The 23534-nt window shown below is 39.4% G+C and overlaps 1 protein-coding gene across 2 annotated transcripts in view; it reads right to left on the minus strand.

Annotated features, from left to right (window-relative positions):
• The window catches only part of lyst (lysosomal trafficking regulator), a 357679-nt gene that overhangs the window by 40141 nt on the left and 294004 nt on the right, over positions 1 to 23534 (minus strand). For both annotated transcript variants that reach the window (XM_043680023.1, XM_043680014.1), the window contains 4 exons: positions 8413 to 8558; positions 8232 to 8328; positions 931 to 992; positions 769 to 824 (listed from right to left, as the gene is read on the minus strand). In XM_043680023.1, the coding sequence (XP_043535958.1) occupies positions 769 to 824; positions 931 to 992; positions 8232 to 8328; positions 8413 to 8558 (361 nt within the window). The remainder of the gene's footprint in view (positions 1 to 768; positions 825 to 930; positions 993 to 8231; positions 8329 to 8412; positions 8559 to 23534) is intronic.

A 23534-nucleotide genomic window follows, 5' to 3' on the forward strand; every position in this document is an offset into this window, starting at 1 on the left:
GACTGAAATTGTATTTTTCATAAATACTGAGTTATAAAGAATGCATGTGTATTAATATGGGTTACTTAATTTCTGCAGAGCATCTTAACTACTTCCAACAAAATAGAGATACAAGAACACCAACTTTCCTGCTCCCCTTTGAATGATGACATAGTACTTTATGTTCTCCTGAATGTCATGCAAAAGTCAGAAAAAATCTGACAACATAGGCCTCCTTCAGTAATGCACTAATGTGCTTGTCTGTTATGGGCTTAAACTTACATTCCTTCTGAATTAGAGGCAGGAATACAAGCTAGCTCAAGACTACTTCTCATTTGGAATAATTGCAAAATCCAACTATTTTTGAAAAATTCTATTCCAAATTGCACTAAACTTTACTTTTATTTTATTTAAACAGTAAGAATGTTATTAAACACAATCACAACTATACAGTTTAATGTATAAAGGATATGGTTTATTAACTCAGTTACATACACGACCCTCAACTTTACATATTTTGTCTTCCATTGTAAAGTGAATCCAATAGGTTTGTTTTTAACAAAAACAGAAATTGCTGGAAATTCTCAGCAGGTTTGGCAGCATCTTGGAGAAAAATTACAATTAACATTTTGGGTCCGGACACTCTTCAGATCTGAAACGTTAACTGATTTCTCTCCACAGATGCTGCCAGATCTGCTGAGTTTTTCCAGCAATTTTTGGTTTTTGTTTCTGATTTCCAGCATCTGCAGCAGTTTTAAGTTAGCTTTTAAAATATGATTGTGTACTTACAGGATGTTCGAAGGCATCAGCAGCATTATCCTCAACAAAATACATTCCTGACTCCCCTGAAAAGCAACACATTTCTGTCAATTCCCTACATCAATTGAAATGAAATATCTTAGGACACAGGTCTAGTAACAATTCATGGGAAAATTCACAATGGTTACTCACCTAAAAGGAGTTCACCAAGTGTTTCTCGAGAGGGGGCAACATTGATGCATTTGCGAATGAACCTAGTGAAGAAAACAAAATGTTGGTTTCAGTGAGATAAACATCAATCAAGGTAATCACAAGACAAATGTGTCTCTTCTTCCATAACAAGGTTATTTTATCCTGGATCCAAAGTGGATTTGGATCTCTATTTGGAACAAAAGAATTTGTAATGCAATGAGAATAGAATCTCAGAATTGTTATGGTGTCAGAGACGACATTTGGCCTTGAGAATCTGCACTGGCTCTGAGAATTTTAACTTGGTACCAAATCTCCTGCCTTTTCCTAATTCTGCACATTGTTTCTATTAAATAACTATCCAGTGCTCTCTTAAATGTCTCAATTGAACCTGCTCCCACCATAATTTCAGGCAATGCATTCCATACCTTAGCTACTCGCTGTGTGAAAAAACGTTTTTCTCACGTCACGTCTGCTTTTTTTTATTTCAAAACAATTGAAAACTGTGCCCTCTGGCTCTCATCCGTGAATGATTGATAACGGTTTTCCCCATCTAATCAGTTCCTCTGGGGAATGCAGCCAAATTCCAGCTGCTAAAAGGGGAGCAGAACAAGAGGGAGAACATTTAGTGGTAGGAGATTCAGTGGTGAGGGGTACAGATAAGTGCTTCTGATGCCACAGCAGGGATTGCAGGATGATGTGCTGCCTTCCTGGGGCCAGGGTCAAAGATGTCATTTAACGACTACTCTGAACGGGGAAAGAGAACAATCAGATATTTTGACCATAGGTAGAAAGAGGAATGAAACAAAAAGAGGAGCTAACGAAGCAATAGATTACACTGCCATATGCTAGTGAGTGTAGAAATAGAATAGAATAGGCAGAAAGAAAAGATGAATGCATGGCTGAAGAGCTTGGGGTAGGGTAGTGAATTTTGATTCCTGGATCGTTGGGGAAGTGGAAATCCCTGTTTCTGGAAAAAGTGTCATCCTTATAAGTCTGACAGATTGTACCTGAACTGGAACAGAATCCTTGAGGGGAAGTTTGCTGACGGGGTTGGTGTGGGTTTAAACTAATTTGGCAGGGAAACAGGATACAGAGTGGAGATATAGTCAGGGGCAATGTACAGACAACTATAGAACAACCAAGTCATTCTGGAAGACAGGCGAGTATAGTCAAGTTATAGCACAGGGGAGCATGGCAAGACAGGGCGGCACGGTGGCTCAGTGATTAGCACTGCTGCCTCACAGCGCCAGATTCGATCCCTGTCCTGGGCGACTGTCTGTGTGGAGTTTACACATTCTCTGCATGTGTTTCCTCCGGGTGCTCTGGTTTCCTCCCACAATGCGAAGATGTGCAGGTCAGGTGAATTGGCCACACTAAATTGCCCATAGTTATAAGTGCATTAGTCAGGGGTACAGGAATGGGTCTGAATGGATTACTCTTCAGAGAGTTGGTGTGGATTTGTTGGGCTGAAGGGCCTGTTTCCATACTTTCGGGAAGCTAATCTAATCTAAGGCTGGATGGCACTTATTTTAATGCAAAGTGTCTTGCAAGTTACATATGGTTTCAGGATGTTGATTAACACATGGGGGATGTAATCTCATGGCTATCATGGAGACACAGTTAAGGGAGGGACAGGGCTGGCAGTTCAATGTTCCAGAGCATAGAATCTTTAGATGAGATGAAGGTGGGGTGTAAAAGAACAGGTGATGTTGTACTATTGATCGGGGTATCAATTACTGCAGTAAGTGGGTAAGATACAAATAGGAACAGAAGCAGGTCATTCAAGCATCAAGTCTGCCATTCAATAAGATCATAGTTGGATCTTAGACGGTTCCTCAAATGAGGGCAGAGGGTCAATCATTTTGCTGGGGGTGTACAATAGATCCGCAGTCAGGGAGAGACAGAAAGGCAAATCTCAGAAAATGTAAAAATACTAGGGCGATTCTAGTAGGGATTTCAACTACCGAAGAGTTCCTTCTGCAGCTGTACAGGACCCTGGTGAGACCGCATCTGGAATATTGTGCGCAGTTTTGGTCTCCAAATTTGAGGAAAGACATTCTGGCTATTGAGGGAGTGTAGCGTAGATTCACGGGATCAATTCCCAGAATGGTGGCCTATCTTACGCTGAAAGATTGGAGCGACTGGGCTTGTATACGCTTGAGTTTAGAAGGCTGAGAGGGGATCTGATTGAGAGGTATAAGATTACTAAAGGATTGGACACTTTGGAGGCAGGAAGCATGTTTCAGCTGATGGGTGAGTCCCGAACCAGAGGACACAGTTTAAAAATAAGGGGTAGGCCACTTAGAACAGAGTTGAGACGAAACTTCTTCACCCAGAGAGTAGTGGGAGCATGGAATGCTCTGCCCCAGAAGGCTGTGGAGGCCAAGTCTCTGGATACTTTCAAGAAAGAGTTGCATAGATCTCTTAAGGATGGTGGAATCAAGGGTTATGGGGATAAGGCAGGAACAGGATACTGATTGAGGATGATCAGCCATGATCATAATGAATGGTGGTGCTGGCTCGAAGGGCAGAATGGCCTACTCCTGCACCTGTTGTCTACTGTCTAAGGTAAAAACGCTGTGAAAGGCTGGGGTGGGAGTGAGACTACTAAGATTTATCTAGTAGAACCTGTTAAGCCAATGGGTACAAAATCCTTCTTGGGCAGGTGTGTCTCTGTCTGTTTGTGTGGTGCCTAATTTTATAGAATGAAGCCAGGTAAATGGTAAATGTGGCAGTGGGGAGCATTTCAGTAAGATTATAGATATTCATGGATAAGGACAAAGATGTTCTGGAAATAAAGGTTCTGAACTCAGGGAAGGCCAATTTTTATAAGACAAGACAGCATCTGGCCAAAGTGGACCAGCAGCAGCTCTTGCAGGAAAATCCTCATCAGAACAATGGGAGACTGCAGGGTCAACATATTCCAGAGAAGCCTCAGTGTCAAGGGATGAACCTGAATGAAGGGAAGAAAATGCAAAAAAAGGTGGCACAGTGGCTGGCACTACTGCCTCTCAGTGCCAAATTCAATTCCAGCCTTGGGCGACTGTCTGTGTGGAGTTTGCACATACTCCCAGTGTCTGCGTGGGTTACCTCGGGTTTCTCTGGTTTCCTCCCACAATCCAACGATGTGCAGTCCAGGTGGATTGGCCATGCTAAATTGCCCATAGTGTCCAGGAATGTGTAGGCTGGGTGGATTAGCCATGGCAAATGCAGGGTTACAAGGATAGGGTGGGATGTTCTATGGAGAGTCAGTGTGGACTTGTTGGGCCAATTGGCCTGTTTCCACACTGTAGGGATTCGACTAGAGTCATAGAGATGTACAGCATGGAAACAGACCCTTCGGTCCAACCCGCCCATGCTGACCAGATATCCCAACCCAATCGGGTCCCACCTGCCAGCACCCGGCCCATATCCCTCCAAACCCTTCCTATTCATATACCCATCCAAATGCCTCTTAAATGTTGCAATTGCACCAGCCTCCACCACATCCTCTGGCAGCTCATTCCATACACATACCATCCTCTGTGTGAAAATGTTGCCCTGTAGGTCTCTTTTATATCTTTCCCCTCTCACCCTTAACTTACGCCCTCTAGTTCTGGACTCTCCGACCCCAGGGAAAAGACTTTGCCTATTTACCCTATCCATGCCCCTCATAATTTTGTAAACCTCTATAAGGTCACCCTTCAGCCTCTGACGCTCCAGGGAAAACAACCTCAGCCTGTTCAGCCTCTCCCTATAGCTCAAATCCTCCAACCCTGGCAACATCCTTGTAAATCTTTTCTGAACCCTTTCAAGTTTCACAACATCTTTCCGATTGGAAGACGACCAGAATTGCATACAATATTCCAACTGTGGCCTAACCACTGTCCTGTACAGCCGCAACGTGACCTCCCAACTCCTGTACTCAATACTCTGACCAATAAAGGAAAGCATACCAAATTCCGCCTTCACTATCCTATCTACCTGCGACTCCACTTTCAAGGAGCTATGAAACTGCACTCCAAGGTACCTTTGTTCAGCAACACTCCCTAGGACCTTACCATTAAGTGTATAAGTAAAAACAATGACTGCAGATGCTGGAAACTAGAGTCTAGATTAGAGTGGTGCTGGAAAAGGACAGTAGCTCAGGCAGCATCCGAGCAGTAAAATCGACGTTTCGGGCAAAATCCCTTCATCAGGAATCCTGATGAAGGGCTTTTGCCCAAAACGTCGATCTTACTGCTCCTTTGATGCTGCCTGAACTGCTGTGCTTTTCCAGCACCACTCTAATCTAGATATTAAGTGTATAGGTCCCGCTAAGATTTGCTTTCCCAAAATGCAGCACTTCACATTTATCTGAATTAAACTCCATCTGCCACTTCTCAGCCCATTGGCCCATCTGGCCAAGATCCTGTTGTAATCTAAGATAACCCTCTTTGCTGTCCACTATACCTCCAATTTTGGTGTCATCTGCAAACTTACTAACTGTACCTCTTATGCTCGCATCCAAATAATTTATGTAAATGACAAAAAGTAGAGGAACCAGCACCGATCTTTGTGGTACTCCACTGGTCACAAGCCTCCAATCTGAAAAACAACCCTCCACCACCACCCTCTGTCTTCTATCTTTGAGCAAGTTCTGTATCCAAATGGCTAGTACTCCCTGTATCCTGTGAGATCTAACCTTGCTAATCAGTCTTCCATGGGGAACCTTATTGAACGCCTTACTGAAGTCCATATAGATCACATCTACCGCTCTGCCCTCATCAATCCTCTTTGTTACTTCCTCAAAAACCTCAATCAAGTTTGAGACATGATTTCCCACGCACAAAGCCATGTTGACTATCCCTAATCAGTCCTTGCCTTTCCAAATACATGTACATCCTGTCCCTCAGGATTCCCTCCAACAACTTGCCCACCACCGACGTTGGGCTCACTGGTCTATTGTTCCCTGGCTTTTCCTTACCACCCTTCTTAAACAGTGGCACCACATTAGCCAACCTCCAGTCTTCCGGCACCTCACCTGTGACTATCGATGATACAAATATCTCAGCAAGAGGCCCAGCAATCACTTCTCCAGCTTCCCACAGAGTTCTAGGGTACACCTGATCAGGTCCTGGGGATTTATCCACCTTTACCCATGTCAAGACATCCAGCATTTCCTCCTCTGTAATCTGGACATTTTGCAAGATGTCACCATCTATTTCCCTACATTCTATATCTTCCATATCCTTTTCCACAGTAAATACTGATACAAAATACTCATTTAGTATCTCCCCCATTTTCTGCGTCTCCACACAAAGGCCGCCTTGCTGATCTTTGAGGGGCCCTATTCTCTCCCTAGTTACCCTTTTGTCCTTAAATGTATTTGTAAAAACTCTTTTGATTCTCCATAATTCTATTTCCCAAAGCCATCTCATGTCCCCTTTTTGCCCTCCTGATTTCCCTCTTAAGTATACTCCTACTTCCTTTAGACTCTAAGGGTTCACTCGAACTGTCCTGTCTATACCTTAAAATGCTTCCTTCTTTTTCTTAACCAAACCCTCAATTTCCTTAGTCATCCAGCATTCCCTATCCCTACCAGCCTTTCCTTTCACCCTAACAGGAATGGATTCTTGTTATCTCATTTCTGAAGGCTTACCATTTTCCAGCCGTCCCTTCACCTGCGAACATCTGCCCCCAATCAGCTTTCGAAAGTTCTTGCCCAATACTGTCAAAATTGGCCTTTCTCCAATTTAGAACTTCAACTTTTAGATCTGGTCTATCCTTTTCCATCATTATTTTAAATCTAAAAGAATTATGGCCGCTGGCCCCAAAGTGCTCCCCCACTGACACCTCAGTCTTCTACCCTGCCTTATTTCCCAAGTGTAGGTCAAGTTTTGCACCTTCTTTAGTCGGTACAAGCACATACTGAATCAGAAAATTGTCTTGTACACAATTAACAAATTCCTCTCCATCGAAACCCTTAATACTATGGCAGTCCCAGTCTACGTCTGGAAAGTTAAAATCCCCTACCATACCCACCCTATTATTCTTACAGATAGCTGAGATTTCCCTACAAGTTTGTTTCTCAATTTCCCTCTGACTATTAGGGGGTCTATAATACAATCCCAATAAGGTTATCATCCCTTTCTTATTTTCAGTTCCACCTAAATAACTTCCCTGGATGTACTTCCAGGAATATCCTCCCTCAGCACAGCTGTAATGCTATCCTTTATCAAAAATGCACTCCCCCTCCTCTCTTGCCTCCCTTTCTATCCTTGCTGTAGCATTTGTATCCTGGAACATTAAGCTGCCAGTCCTGCCCATCCCTGAGCCATGTTTCTGTAATTGCTATGATATTCCAGTCATGTTCCTAACCATGCCAAGAGTTCATCTGCCTTCCCTGTTAGGCCCCTCGCATTGAAATAAATGCAGTTTAATTTATTAGTCCTACCTTGTCCCTGCCTGCCCTGACTGTTTGACTCGCTCCTGTTCTCAGCTGTACCTGTCTCAGATCGATCTCTTTCCTCACTATCTCCCTGGGTCCCTCCCGCCTCACCTTACAAGTTTAAATCATCCCGAGCAGCTCTAGTAAATTTCCCTGCCAGTATATTAGTCCCCTTCCAATTTAGGTGCAATCCATCCTTCTTGTACAGGTTACTTCTACCCCAAAAGAGACTCCAATGATCCAAAAATGTGAATCCTTCTCCCATACACCAGCTCCTCAGCCATGCATTCATCTGCTCTATCCTCCTATTCCTGCCCTCACTAGCTCGTAGCACCTGGAGTAATCCAGATATTACTACTCTCGAGGACCTCCTTTTTAAATTTCTGCCTAACTCTCTGTAATCTCCCTTCAGAATCTCAACCTTTTATTGTAAAGTCCAAGAGCATGGGCCGCTTTAAAAAGAAATTAGAAGAATGAAGTGACATTAAAAAATACTAGCAGGTAACATTCTGGAAAATCTAAATAGTTCTAAGTATATCAGGGGCAAAGAATAACCAGGGAAAGAGAGTGAAGCCATGACATTCACTGTGCCACTTTGATAGAGGCTGTAGTTAAGTAGAGAAATGTTGCTAGTAGACTGACTTAGATTCCTCTCTATTCTTTAGATAGTGAATATTTATTTCATTTACTTAAGAGGCAAAACTAAGCACAATTGAATTTATTACAAATTGCAAACCTGAATACATTTGTCAATGGAAAAGCGAACTCATGTTTTCAAATAAGGAAAATGCTACGAATTAGTAATATTCCTCGCAAAAAAGGCATATTGCCTGAACACACTTAAGAATAGTTTAAAAGTTATTAGTAAATTCAGATTAGGTATACAGTATACCTGATAGGTTCACTTGTTGCTTTATCCTTTACAATTGATGAAAAAGAAGAATGAGATTTATCTTCAAACAAGAATGACAATGGTGGCTTCAGTGGTTCTGCAACAAACAAAACAAAAAGACTGTTGGCAATCCAAGCAAATTAAAGTGACAGAAAACATATGACTCATGACATCTTTTTACCTTCTGGTTTTTGTCTGTCTCTGAGCAAGTATTTGTTAGGTATGGTCAAATAACATCTCTGTAAACGTCGCCGCTCTCTGTTGGGACCTTCTGTAGGATCCAGTTGCCATGAAATTGGGTAAGAGACCGGATCATACCATACTGCCCTTGAAATTAAAACATTATATGTTCAAAGCCAGTTGCACATTGTTTTTCTTCATTTCACTCGTACTGACAGTAAATTATGATCAGCAGAAGTCTGGTATTCAACATTAATCTTGCTTCTAATCTCCTTAATTTGTACTTTAGCATATGAGGATACTAATCAATCAGTAATATTTTACTTTGCTTTTGTGAGTGTTGCTCCTAGCTAAAATTACATCATATCGTGTAAAGCACGAGGACAGAGATATAAGACAAATTTAAAAGAGCGTTTCACATTCAGTTGCAGAACAGTCACTTATCCTTTGCTCTCAGTTGTACCTATTGTTCACTGAACTATTCAACAGAGTACTTATTTTGTACACAAGGTGGCAATCTATTCCATAAGTTAACAAGTCGTTCATCCTTAAGTTATATTTTTGCTAAGAAAGAGATAAACTTGAATTTACATAGTGGCCTGAAAACTCTGTACACTCCAATACACTCACAGCTGATCAAATACTTCTGAAGTGTAATCACTGTTGTAATGTAATGTAGGAAATATGGCAGCCAGTTTACAAGGTCTCATATCCGGTAGTATGATAATAACCAAATAAGCTATTTTTGAGATATTGTTTGAAGGATAAGTATTGGTCAGGGCAATGTGAAAACTTCTCTGTTCTTCTCAAAATTGTGCTGGGGATCCTTTATGTCTTTGATAAAGCAGATAGGATCTCAGATTAACATCTCATTTGAAAGATGACATCTCTGACAGTATAGTGTTCCCTCAACATTTCATGAAAGATCAACTAAATCTTTGGCTCACGATTCTGGAATGGAACTTGAGTCACTTTCTGACCTGGAGGTGAGAATTCTACCAGAGGAGCCACAGCAATCAGTGTATGTTTTCCATTTTTATCCCATATTCTGCATAAGTAAGTATCCATTGATATTCACCCTACTCAATTAAAATACTTATAATATGAATCTTCACTATTTTTCCTGTTATAACAGTGATTTAACCATCATTGCCTTTATTCAAAGTTCATTATACTTCATTTCAAACCTTTTCTGCTATTGCTTTTTTTTTCTAATTATTAACCAAGTGTACAGAGGTGCTGGAACTGCAGATTCACCAAAGGTTTGTTGATCATTAATCCTGTATTCCTTGGATTTTGTTGTCAGCTTAAGCTCAGTAGTATCACTTCACTCTGAGTCAGAAGGCTGGGTTAAATTCCAATTCACAGAGCTGAGCACATGATGTAGGTTGACAGTCTAATACTGGTTTATGCCCAAAATGTCGATTCTCCTGCTCCTCAGATGCTGCCTGATCTGCTGTGCTTTTCCAGCATCACACTTTTCAACTCAAACCTGGTACAGTACCAAAGGAACAATGCAATGTCTAATATGTAATCTTTCAGATGAGACAGGAGTAGGCACTGTTAGAGGCATTCAATAGTCAAGGGAACAGGCTAGTGGTTCTGCAATTAACAATTCAATTTAGGCATGGGACTCTCTCCCTAGTTCCAGGGCAAAGGATATCACTCAGAGGGTGCAGAATATTTTGAAGCTGGGATGGTGGATGGAGAAGCAAAGGCAGTGGTCCATGTGAGAACTAACAATATAAGAGTTTCAACAGTTGAAATAAAATTCAAAATCAAGACCTCAAACCCAGAGCCATACATTGATCAATTCAACATGTGTAAAATAAAATGTGTTCATATGTGACTGAAGAGATGCGTATGATGGGGTACTTTGGACTCCCTGGGGCATTGAGACAAGGTCTATGGGGGGAACCATCATTATGAGATGGAAGGAATGTTTCTCGACATGTATGAAACCAATGTCCTCAGAGGAAATTTAAACTAATTTGGCAGGGGAAAACACAACATGAAGCATTAGAGAGGAAAAGCAAGATGCATAAATGGCTAGGGTCAAAATACAATTAAAAGATTAAGACTCTCACAAGGAATAACGGTGAGACAGTCAGAGATGGGTATAGAATTGATTTGTGTAGATGCATGGAACTTTAAGAATAAAACCGGTGAACTGCAGGGACAAGTCACCATATCAAAATGTGATACAATAGCAATAACTTTAAAGAGAGTGAGGAGTGTGAACTAAATTTTCCTGGTATCAAGGTATTTGGCAAAGATTAATCAAGTGTAAAAATAAATATGGGGGTTGTAGTTTTAATCAAGGAGACTGTTACGAGAACTAAAAAGAGAGATGATTAGAGATCATAAACAGAATGTGCTTGGTAAGAATTAGTGAATAGACAAGCTCTCATGTCATTCTACGTGGACACTACAGATCATCAAATAGTCGGATGGAGGTAGAGAAACAAATTTGCAGGCAAAGGCAAAAGCTACAGTGTAATGGTAATTGGGGGACTTAATTTTCCTAAAACAGGATGTTTTCAGTTCAACAAGGAACAAAGTTGTGCTGGATTTAGCTCTGGGGAATGAAATGGTGGACAGAAATATTAGCAATTATAAAATCAGGATTAGAATAACTATGGAAAAGAACAAGCAGCAATACTTTGGCAAGCATTCCTATGAGAGGAAAAGGAAAGGAAAGGAAAATCCAAAGCCACAGCATCCTGGATGACTAAAATATAGAAGTTAAATAAAACATAAATGAATGAGGCTAATATTAATTGGAATGCTGATAAAACAATAGAGAAAAAGCTGACTATTGAAAGCATATAAACAGAGAAAACAAAAGTGGCAAAAAGAAAGCAAGAGACAGGATTAGCTGCCACCACCACAGACAGCTCAAAAGTCTTTATTAGAAACATCTACTCAGCAAAAATGTACAGGTTGTTCTGCTATAACACGCATTTCATCAGCACGAATTGGCTATAACAACTGACAGATTGTGGACATTGTTTGGATAACACAAATGTTCTACTGAGCAGATATCATGATTTTCTACAGCGGTTCTCCACAATGCGATTTTCTATAGTGCGAGTTTGCAGAGGAGTGCAACTCTCGTGCTATAGTTAAAACTCTCGCCCTGTAATTAAAAAGAAGTTTGGGTCAATTAAGCATTATTAACATCTTATCGTGGAGGCATATAACTTGCTTGAGGTGTTACATGAGCTGAAAATGTGTTGTTGGAAAAGCGCAGGTCAGGCAGCATCCAGGGAACAGGAGAATTGATGTTTTGGGTATAAGCCCTTCTTCAGTCTTATGAGGTGTTACATGAGCACTTTGCATCTTTCTTTATGAAATAGGACGGTACCATTGTCATACTAATGAGGGAGACAGAAGAGTTAGAACAAAAATAGAGCGTCAGAGTCATACAGCATGGAAACAAAGCGTTCAGTCCAACTAGTCCGTTGCCAACCAACATCCCAAACTAAACTAGTCCCAGTTACCTGCACTTAACCCATATCCCTCCAAATATTTCTTATTCATGTGCTTATCTAATTGTCTTTTAAATGTTGTAACTGTAGCTGCATCCACCACTTCCTCTGGAAGCTCATTCCACACACAAACCACTCTTTAAAAAAAATTGTCCCTCATGTCACTTTTAAATAGTCTTCCTCACACCTTAAAAATATATCTCCTAGTCTTGAAATCATCCACTCCAGGGAAAAGACACAAGCCATTCAACTTATCTGTACTCATGATTTTATAAATCTCTATAAAGTTACCTCTCAAGCTCCAGTGAAAAACGTCCCAGCCTATCCAGCCTCTCCTTACAACTCCAAACCTCAATTCCCAGCAATATCCTGATAAATCTCTTCTGAACCCTTTCCAACCTTAACAATATCCATCATGTAACAGGGTGACCAGAACTGGACACAGTACTCCAGCAGATGCCTCACTAACGTTCTTTTAATTGTACAAGTCCTGCTCTTTTTGTTTTATCAAAATGCAATACCTCGCATTTATCCAGATTAAACTCCAGCAGGCACTCTTCAGCCCATTAACCCAACGGATCAAGATCTCTTAGTAATCTTAGATATCCTTAATCACTGTCCACTATACCACCATTTTGGTGTCATCCACAAACTTGCTAACCATGCCTTCTATATTCTCATCAACGCTATTTATATTAATGATAAATGAAGGTGTACCCAATACTAAACCCTGTGGAATACAGCTGATCACAATCTCCAAGTCTGAAAAACAATCTTCATCATCACACTTTGTCTCTTGCCAATATGGTATCCAATTGGGAAGTTCACTCTGAACCCCTTGTAATCTAACTATACTAATCAGTCTACCATGCCAAAGACTTTACCAAAGTAAACAAAGTTTACTGCTCTACTCTCTATCTTCTTGGTTACTTCCTCAAAAAATTCAAACAAAGAGAAAAAGATAAAAGAGCAGATACTAAAAGGTTAACATTTCTCAAAATAAACTGGATGGATTGAGAACAGAGGAAGTTGTGAAGGCTGTGGCCACAATCCTGCAATTCTTCTTAGACACACAAGTGGTATCAAAGAATTGTGGAATTGTAATTTTTTTGTGGGATGTGATCATCACTGCCTCAGTCACTGCTCGGTTTAAAAATAAACAAACCCCTCTGAATGCCAAGGTCAAAATTTTAAAACAATTTAGATTTAATAATTGTAACCATTTGATATCTTCATAATAAAAGTTGAGGAAAATTTCTCAGAGCATTTCCACCCTCATCTATCCTGTTATATTAAGGATATTATTCCACTAGAAGATAGGAGGAGTGATACGCATCAACTACAAAATGTACAGTAGCAACTTACCAATGCTCCTTTAGCAGCATTTTTCATGCTCACAACATCCTCCACCTTGAAGGTCAAGGGCAACAGATGTATGGGAACACTGCCTTTCCATCAAAGAATGGTTACAGCATAAAGCCATTGAATCCATAGTATCCATGCCAGTTTTTTGGCAGAGCAATTCACCTAGTCCCACTCCACTATAAACACTACATATATTTTGCTTCAAACAGCTTCAACATCCAATTTTCTTTTGAAGGCCTCAATTTAATTTGTCTCGAACAGATATTCAGGCAAACCATACTAGCCACATGCTGCTTAAAGGTTTCCTTCAGGTCATCATTGCTTTTTTTTGTCTATAATCTGGTTCTTGACCCTTCTGCCGGTGGGAGCAGTTTCTTTATTTGCTCTTTCCAGACCTCTCATAATTTCTGAATTCTTCCATCAAATATCTGCTTATCCAAGGAGAATAGCTTCAGCTGTTAAAATCTATGTCCAGATTGAAATTGTCCATCCCTGAAACCATTCTTAAGGATCTCTTCTGCTGTTTTTTAAAGCCTTAAAATTGTTCCTAAAGCTTGGTACTCAAAATTGACCACAATATGCAGGTTGAGGTCAAATCAAAGTTTCATACTTCATCATAACTTCCATGTTTTTTATACACTATGTCCCTATTTATAACCTATGATCCCATGTGTTTTATTAAGCATTTTCATAATCTGCACATTACCTTCAATGATTTATGCACATATACCCACAGGTCCTTCAGCTGCTACACCACTTTTATTTTAAAATGATACCCTTCAATTTATTTAGCATTGCCTCATTCTTCTGCCAAAGTGAATCACTTCACATTTCTCTGCATTAAATTTCATTGGCCACCCCACCAGCCTGATCATGCCCTCTTGAAGTTTATCACTATTTCCTTTACAATTGACAATGTTTTCAAATCAAAGTGTCACCCCACAAGTTTTGAAATTTTGATCAGAACATAGACATCTGGGTCATTAGAACAGATAAGAAAAACAGAAGCTATAATGTGAACCATTGGGGATCTCTACTGGATACCTTCCTATTCTGAAAATAAACAGTCATAACTTGTTTCCTGTCTCCATGCTCTCTTTTATTTCATGAAGGTCAACTTGACTAGCAAGCCCGTTACATTGCATTTAATAAAATGCCTTTTGAAAGTTCACGTATGTCAATAAGTTGCACAAGTCTCATCAACATTCCCTCTTACTTCGTCAAAATCTCAAACAAGGTATTTAAACATTATTTTCCATGAACAAATTTATACTGTTTTCACTTAATTTCTCCACATTTGTCCAACTGGCTGTTAAGCTTGATCTGAATGTCATTCTAAAAACTTTCACATCACTGAGGGCAAACTGATGTGCTGGTCTGTAATTGGTGAATTTACCTTACAACCATTTTTTGAATTAGAAAGTAGCATTTTACAATTCTCCAGAAGTCTGGTATCACCCCTGTATCTGAAAAGATAATTATAGCCAACGCCTCTGCTATATCAACCCTTACGTCCCTCATCATACTTGTGTACATCTCATTATTTCACCCAGTACTGATGACTAGCTAAATTTTAGAATATCTAGCCTAGCTGATAGCACATCTTTCTTAATTTGCAATTACTTGTAATTCCCTGACAAGTCACACACCATCCTGACATGGAAATATAACATTGTTCCTCACGGCAATGTGGTGTATCAGCATCACATGAACTGTAGTGGTTCAAGGTAGTGGCTTTCATCTCAAGGGTAATTAAGGAAGGGCAATAAATGCAAGCCTCACCAGAAATACTTACATTCCAAAAACAGATGTAAAAACAAATTTCCAGGTTACAGTATACCAGAATAGCTCTGTGGCTTATCTATTGAATAAACTGGCACTATCACTTACAAGCCTGACTAAATTGATTAGGGCCTTTCAGCACAATCATATGATGATTTCTGAAATGCCCCATTTTCTCAACCATGGTCAGTATTTGTAGAATAAGAAAACAGCAAAATTGTTGCTCAGCACCCAAGCATAAAGTTTTACATGAAGAAAAACAACATTGATATATTTTTCATTGTGTAACTAATTTCAAACAGAAACTACTGCTATTATAGGGGGCCTTATAAATGCGTGTGCATTCGCACATGGCATGTCAGTAGAGAAGAAGGATAAGTTACAAGAAGGTTAAGAATTCCTTGACTAAAGCACAGTAATGATTAAGTACTATTTCTTAGACCAGAAGTCCCCAGCTGTTAGTATAAAGTACATTGCTTATTTAGATATATATTCATGATTCAGCAGCAGATATCTATAATATAATTGCAAAATCTGCACACTATATAAAATTTGGAATTGTAATAAACAAAGAAAGAGGAGGTTAGCAACAAACTTTAAGAGATATTGACAAATGGGCATATATATACATGGACAGATAAAATTAAAACTTAAACCAAGGAATGTGAAATAATTTATTTTTGTCAAAAACACGGAGAAGTAAATAAGCTGAGTGGAATAACGATAAAAGGGATGCACAAAAAGAGACATTTTTGTACACATACTGTTATGAAGATGTGGCTGTACCTTTGAGAAAGTTATTAGCTAGTAGAACTACCAGACTGCATTAAGTATTCTGAAAAAAAAAATCTAATGTAACATTTGGTTGAACAACTCGATTAGTGGTTGCCTGGAGACAAAAACAAATTCGAATTCGATCAATCAATTTAAATTACACCCCAAAATGCCAACTTCCAATCAACTTTGAATTTAGCATATTGACAATTTTAAAAGCCAATGACACAATCTGATGCTGTGGGGGTTCATCGCTGTGATTTGAACTGGTTTAGACAGATTTCAATAAATTTGGGTCTACGAAAAATCCCAGATTTAAATATCTGTAGGTTAGTGTCCTAGATCTTTAAATGAAACGTAGGTGATGCAATTTGTTTACTTTTGGTAACTTGTGGTTGATTAAATTCAAAGTGACATAAACGGCTCTTAAAATTGCTAAAGGGGGGGATCCAAGATGGCGGTGACCCAGCAAGTCTGAGTCGACAGTGCTCCTCTCAAGATTTGGGTAAAGTGGGTCCCCCACCCCCACCACACTCACCAAATCATTTATAATAGTTGTTTAATTTAATTAGTTGTTTAATATTAAACTTAAACAATCTAATCTTTAGTTAAAATGACTAAAGGGAAGGGAGCCCACAGCTCTCAACATGCAGGACCCCCTCCCCCACCCTCTCCAGCTGCAGCCGAGGCATCCACAGCCGCCCCGGGGGACTTACCTACAGTAACAAGCCTTGTGGAGACGATCTCCAAGCTGGATACGAAGATCGACGCTTTTATCGAGGAGTCCCGAAATCGATGGGACTCACTCTCGACCGCGCTGCAGAAGCACGACCGAGACATTAAAGAAATCGGGCGCCGAGTCGGAGGGGCGGAGCTAAAGGCCGCGACCTCCGAAACTACAGCGCAATCGGCCGTGGATCAGGTCCGGACTCTTGAACAGCGAGTCCAGACCTTAGAGAATTACATTGACGACCTCGATTATCGAGGTCGCCGAAAAAATATTCGTTTGCTGGGCCTTCCCGAACAGGAAGAGGAAGGCCAGCTTACAGCATTTCTCCAGCAGTGGCTGCCACAGCTTTTAAATCTGGAGGCTGGATCAGGCCAGGTAAGAGTGGAATGGGCCTACCGTGTCGCAATACGCGGGCCCGGCTCGAACCAGCGCCCACGCCCAGTCCTGTTCTGGCTGCAGAGCTACAAGGAGAGGCAGATACTTCTAGAAGCCTCTAGAAATCCTGGAAAAGACCCCCAAGCTATGATCTATAAAGGATCCAAGATCATGTTATTCCAGGACTTTTCCCCGGCTCTGGTTCGAAAGAGGAAGGCATTCGACGAGGCGAAGCAGTGTTTAAGGGACTTAAATATTCAGTAATCCTTACGCTACCCAGCGACGTTACGCTTTAACCATGAAGGATCCGTATATAACTTCGGATCGCCAGAAAAGGCTAAGGAATTCTTGGACTCTCTTAGATAAACTGTAAGACATAATGGATGTTGGTTTGCCTTTCCCCCCACTTTGGTTTATATCCCCCTTTTTTTTCTTTTACCTTACTGTTTATTATCATGGGGGGTGGGGAGAGGGATTTGATTTTCTCCCCCCCCTTGGGGTTGTTTTCTTTTATTATTTTATGTATATATGAGGGATGTATGTATATGTGTGTGTGTGTATGTGTAAAAAGCATTATAGTGACTCATTCAAACAGGCATAAGTAACTTGTAGCCTGAAAGTATTCAGAAACAATTTTTTTCTCATAAGCTTTATGTAGAAGTAAATTGACTAAAAATAAATTATGGATAATAAACTGAGTATTTATTAAGCATATGTTCAAAGTAAAAAACAGCTTTGGTCATTTGGATGTACTGAATCAACAAACTGGAAGTGGGGAACCGTGATTGTGCCTCTCTGATTCTTTATGTAACTAGGGAGAAAAACTCAAAGGTTGCTTTTACAAATTGTTAGCAATTCATATACAACATCTCAAAGCTCATAAAGGCTGTTGCTATATATTGCAAACATATTTCTCAGCCTGTATGCTAGATAGCTCTGTTGCAAGAGTCTATACATAGTTCGTGGCTGTTAATTGTTTCGTTAAGCAATTTTCCTTGCTACTACATTCTGAGTTAATTAGGGAGGAAAGTGCCCATTGTGCTCATTCCTGTTAGTCATTCAGCAAACCTGACAGTCAGTCTATTGGAAAACTGTGAATGATGAGGCGAAACAGAATAAATGCCTGCTGGTCTGATGAAGCATGGGTAGGTGTGACATCAGAGGACAGTTACTATCCATGAGATCACAGCTGACCATGAGCCATACTGCCTAGGACAGAAATTGCAAAATGAAGACAAATAATCATTGAGAAAAAGATTTGAGTAAAAATACCTTTGAAGGCTTAACATTGTTTTAAGGTGTAGTGCTTTACGTAAACCAAATTACTAAAAATCTTTTCACGTGATGTAATGAGACTAAATAAAATCGAGCAGCTAGGTGAGTACCTAAATAAATGTATACACACAGTTTTAGTCTTTGGTTTGATGAAGTTGGATTGACATAAAATCAATTTACTTATTAGCCCAAGGTTTCATTTAGTTTTTATTTTCGAACAATAATATCATAGCTGAGCTCGAAAATAACATTCACTTAATTGAAGTAAAAATACAAAATGCTGGAGAAAGCGTTTCTCTGCTTCTCTCTCCACAGGTGTATAGACTCAGATCCTCGGAATTTCTCCAGCACTTCCTATTTTTATTTTAGATTTCCAGCACCCACAGTACTTTACTTTTTTTCCTGCAATAGCCTCATACTTTGTACCATATTAAGTCTCCAATTTAAAGGCCCATTGTGTTCACATAGATACAATTGGAAAGTTTCAGAAGTTTTCATCTGCAGCCTATGTGAGACTGTGAGAAATTAAATATTGACTTGAAATATTGACCAGAATGACACCAGAATATTAAAACTTAATGTGGAGATTCATGAAGATTGCAAGAAGGTGACAATCAAATAACCTAGCACATAAAAACAACATTATAAATATAATGAGTAGGCTCCAGGTATCATAATTGAGTAAAAACATTGGTACGGTGATCTGAAAACAAAGCCATAGCATCATCAACTAAGTTTGAGTTAGATTATTCTAAAGATTTTTGTAAATGACATTGGGAATAACATTCTTCTTTAGGGAATCCCAGCAATGGACACTGTGACAGGCAGGGCAGAGGATAGTGAGAATGGGGTCGTGGAAAGCTATGAGCTCATCCAGGAAGAACTTGAGCATGGGATGGTGGAAGGACGTGAAGTAAGCCAGGGAGGAGCAGTGGGTGGATTGGGGTCCTGAGAAGGATGTGTTGAGCATGGAGGGATATGGCTTGCAAAGTCTAGAAACTCTTCAGAAAGGAAGGGTGAGGTCTGAAGGTGGCTGTTGTAGAGGGCCAACAGCACTGTATGAAACTGGTTCCAGAGAAGTACCTTTCATTTATATGAACAAGTAGCAAAAACCTTCAGCATATTCCTTTTCACTTAAAGGTTGAAAGGAGGATATAAGGGCTCAGATGCAAAGACTGAGCTTCAACTCCAGCACGATCATTGGGTACCAGGGTGCACTTACTAACCTGACAATTGACAGAGTGATCCCATTGAACATCCTGTACAACCTTTAAAATTCCAAACCAGAAAGTGCAATACCGATAGCATAATCACACAGGATGATTTAAATTATCTGCAGTCATCGGAGAATTAGTTGAATTCAGATTCGCTGGTTTAGCAATTATCAGTTGGCATGTGGAATGTTCATTTTGTGAAGCCCTAATGGTTGCAAGCTTCATTAACAAATTTCCCACATAAGAAGCAAGTTAGTTACAAATTAGTCCTGACCAAATACATTAATATTAGTAATTCAAAGGTTTAAATTTCACATCTACGGCCTGAAATAATTTTGAGAAGTAATTTTCACCTTAAGCCAAGTGTCAGTGTGCTTATTAATTGCAATCTTAACAGCCTAAATTATAAGCATAGCTAATATTGAGAGTAAAAGTTAGAAGTAAAATCCTCAGTGAGTAGAAAATAACTGTAATATTATTAGAAGAATGATTACCCTATTTGCACAACATTCTTTTTGTGGCTATTTTTAATAGTGGTAATAATTGTTTAAATTAACAGTGTAGGACCAACTCTGACCCTGCTGTAAAAAAAGCCAATATTAACATCTTTTCCTTTCAAATATTAATTGTGTAATTGATTTAGCTTCAAATGCTCTGTGCAGAAATGTTTTGCATATTCTAAGAGCCATATTTTTGAAAGTTTTCTTCTAATCTCTCTCTCTCTTTACATTTGTTACAAATTTTGGATCATCATTCCTCCAAGCATCAGTCATTAGTGATTTGAATGGAGTGGTGTGTTTTCACACATTCCTTGTGTGTACTTTCAGGAGGTGGACATAGAGATATATTAGAGGAGATGAGACGAATCCAAATCATTATGAAGCTTTAGTTTAGAGATAAAATGTGAATTTATGAACAAGTGTTAAGGTCCAAATTTACTTTGCTTTGATTAAATCCTTCTTGACGATAAATAAATTATATGTCAGAGATTCCTGACCTGGGTGGTGGCACTTTTAGTCTGGTTTGGTATTACACTAGTCTAAAGCTTGTACAAATGTGGATAGAACTGATCTTACTTCTCACTCAGCAAACAGACGATGAAAGTGAACAGTTCTCTGCTCTCTTCCTTCAGACAGGAAATTAACAAATGATCCCTGACAAACTCGGGATTTAGTTACTTTAATTCAAAACTTGAAATATTAGGAGTCTGTGGCCAGTTGTGTATTTAAAAGAACAGGCTACACTGAGGTCCGGCTCTGTATGTGTCCTTGGAAGATCTTTCAATACTTTCTGTCCCAATCCCTTTTAAATTTTTGAACCACTCAGTTGGACTCTTGTGTCATGTAAAGTTTTAAAGTGGCTCCTCCCTCATTGCCCGTGATCAATGGTTTTGTATGTAGGTATGTATATTTCTTACTCATAGCTGGAGAAATTCACTTTTAAATAACCTACACACTTATTCTGGAGGTTAGTAATGATAATACACTATTCACATGCACACAATTATTAATTACAGACGAAGATAAAAATGAGTATTCAATAAAAATTGCCAAGTTCAGTCTCTGTTGTTTTGATGCAGATGTGTAGTTTTGAAGTTGAGATGTTACATTGTCTGAAGCAAAATTGCAGGATTTTCTCAGCAAATGTGGTGCTTCCACAGCTGACTTTGTGGAGGTTTCAGTACTGTTATATGTCACAGTCAGTATACTGTATCATAACATGTGCCTGGAGGATAAAGATCTCATTCCATCTTATTTTGGGATCACAGGAAGGATGCTGGTGTTTGCAGCTTAATAGCTAATGCTATCCTAGACTCTGAAGAGAGTAAATTATGCACGTAATCATTAGTTGTCAGAAATACTTGCTGGATTCTTTAGTGCCTCGATACCTATGTCCAGTTTTGATTTGGAGATGCTGGTGTTGGACTGGGGTGTACAAAGTTAAAAATCACACAACACCAGGTTATAGTCCAACAGGTTTAATTGGAAGCACACCAGCTTTCGGAGCGACGCTCCTTCATCAGGTGGTAGTGCTATCACCTGATGAAGGAGTGTCGCTCCGAAAGCTAGTGTACTTCCAATTAAACCTGTTGGACTATAACCTGGTGTTGTGTGATTTTTAATTATGTCCAGTTTTATTTATGTTACAAGTAAAATGTCCTGATCAACGTAAAATCACCATGTGGTTTGCAGCACTGGCTATTTAAAACATACAAGTCTCCAAAGTCTTTGAGATAGATCTTTAGAAAACTAATTGAAGACCAACTGGACAACACTTCTGTATGTTAGAGACTTTGGACGATCAGCAGCATCAGTTTCTGTGAGTAGAGTTATAGTGATCTATAGATAGCAGAGTGCCTTATTTAAAAATTAAAAGGTTGAAGTTACAAATATAATCAAGACTAAAGCATTGTAAATACATTCCCTCTTTAAAAAGCAACAAGCCGCTGAGGGCCCCCTGGACTTTCAATTGGCACAGATTAATTATGGAATGTATTCCCCTTGACTTCCTCACAAATATGGTGCACCGAAAGACCGAATTATTTTATAAAATATGGCAGCCCTTCTTGAATTACATAAATACAGATATTTCGGCTATCCTAACAAGGGCTTTTATTTAATTGAGATTACAAACTTGGCTGGTCCGGGGCCCCTCGGGAGAGGAATCCCTTATGAATATAGGTTTTATTACATCTGATGTTAACACATTCCGAGCATGTAAGAGACTTAAATATACACTCTGGTTAGTTGTAGGTTAGATTAGTAGATAGTTGAGTTTTGTTTTTTTTTCTTCTTTTTCGGTTTTTTTTTCTCTCTCGTTAAATTTTGGCTATTGTATATTTGAGTTAATTGTATATCAATGTTTATATCTGAGAGTTTTGTTTATTTTTGTAAGCTTGTAAAAATGTTAAATTTCTAATAAAAATATCTATATAAAAAAAAATTGCTAAAGGGGTTCTGGGATTTGATGATGATTCTCAAATTTGCCAAGAAAGTTTAGAAGGAAAGAAAAAGGCCATACTTTTAGAATTAGCAAATAATTCTAAAGTTAGATTTGGGTTTAATCAAGGACAAAAGAAAAGCTGAAATTGTAAGGGAATTACTCAAACACTTAGGTGTGTCAGACAAACAGACAAATGCCATAATGTCAGTTTTTCTACCTCTATAATGGAGGAAAATGAGTTAGAAGATAAACAAAAGGGAGAGAGAGAAAGAGAAAGGAGAGAAGAGAGAGGAAAGAGAGAGGGAAAGAAAGAGAAGGTTCTTAGTTGAGCAAAGACAGAGAAGAAAGGGAGAGAATTTGAACTTGAGAAGTTGCAACTCAGTCAGCAAAGTCAAGTTAAACAGGATGGAGATTATAAGAGAAGGTAGTGATATGTATAAATATGTCAAAACTCTGCCACATTTTGATGAGAAAGATGTTGAAACCTTCTTTATTTCATTTGAAAAATTGGCTAGGCAGATGGAGTGGTCTGAGGATTTATGGGTAATGCTAGTTCAGACTAAACTGGTAGGCAGAGCTAATGAGGTATTTACCGCACCATCAGATGAGGTGTCAAGAGATTATGAAGAAGTTAAACAGGCTATTTTAAGTGCTTATGAGCTGGTACCAGAAGCATATGGACAGCAGATCAGAAACACAAAGGAGGAACCAGGTCAGACTTATGCTGAGTTCGAAAGAATTAAACATAGTCATTTTGACAGATAAGTGCGTGCTTTGAAAGAAGATAGGACCTTTGAGGCTCTGAGAGAGATTATTCTGCGGGAGGAGTTTAAAAACTCACTTCGAGAGATGGTAAGAATTCACGTGGAGGAACAGCAAGTTCAGATAGTGAGAAGGGCACCAGAATTAGAAGATGAATACATGTTGGTACATTAGACAAGCTTCCCGCCAGAATTTCATCCTGTGAGGGATAGAAGTTGGGAGAAGGGGAGATCCTACACTATGAAACCAAGAGTAGAGAGCACTGTAAGAATTTACCACAGGATTAAAAAAGAAGCCCAATAGTTGAAGGTGGTGAAAGGACTCAGGTGTTTCCACTGTGCTAAAGTGGGACACGTAAAGTCACAGTGCTGGTTGTTAAGGAAAGGTGCTGTGGGAAAAGATGTGTTAAAAG

Source organism: Chiloscyllium plagiosum, chromosome 3, assembly GCF_004010195.1.
Source record: "Chiloscyllium plagiosum isolate BGI_BamShark_2017 chromosome 3, ASM401019v2, whole genome shotgun sequence".
Taxonomy (NCBI): domain Eukaryota; kingdom Metazoa; phylum Chordata; class Chondrichthyes; order Orectolobiformes; family Hemiscylliidae; genus Chiloscyllium; species Chiloscyllium plagiosum.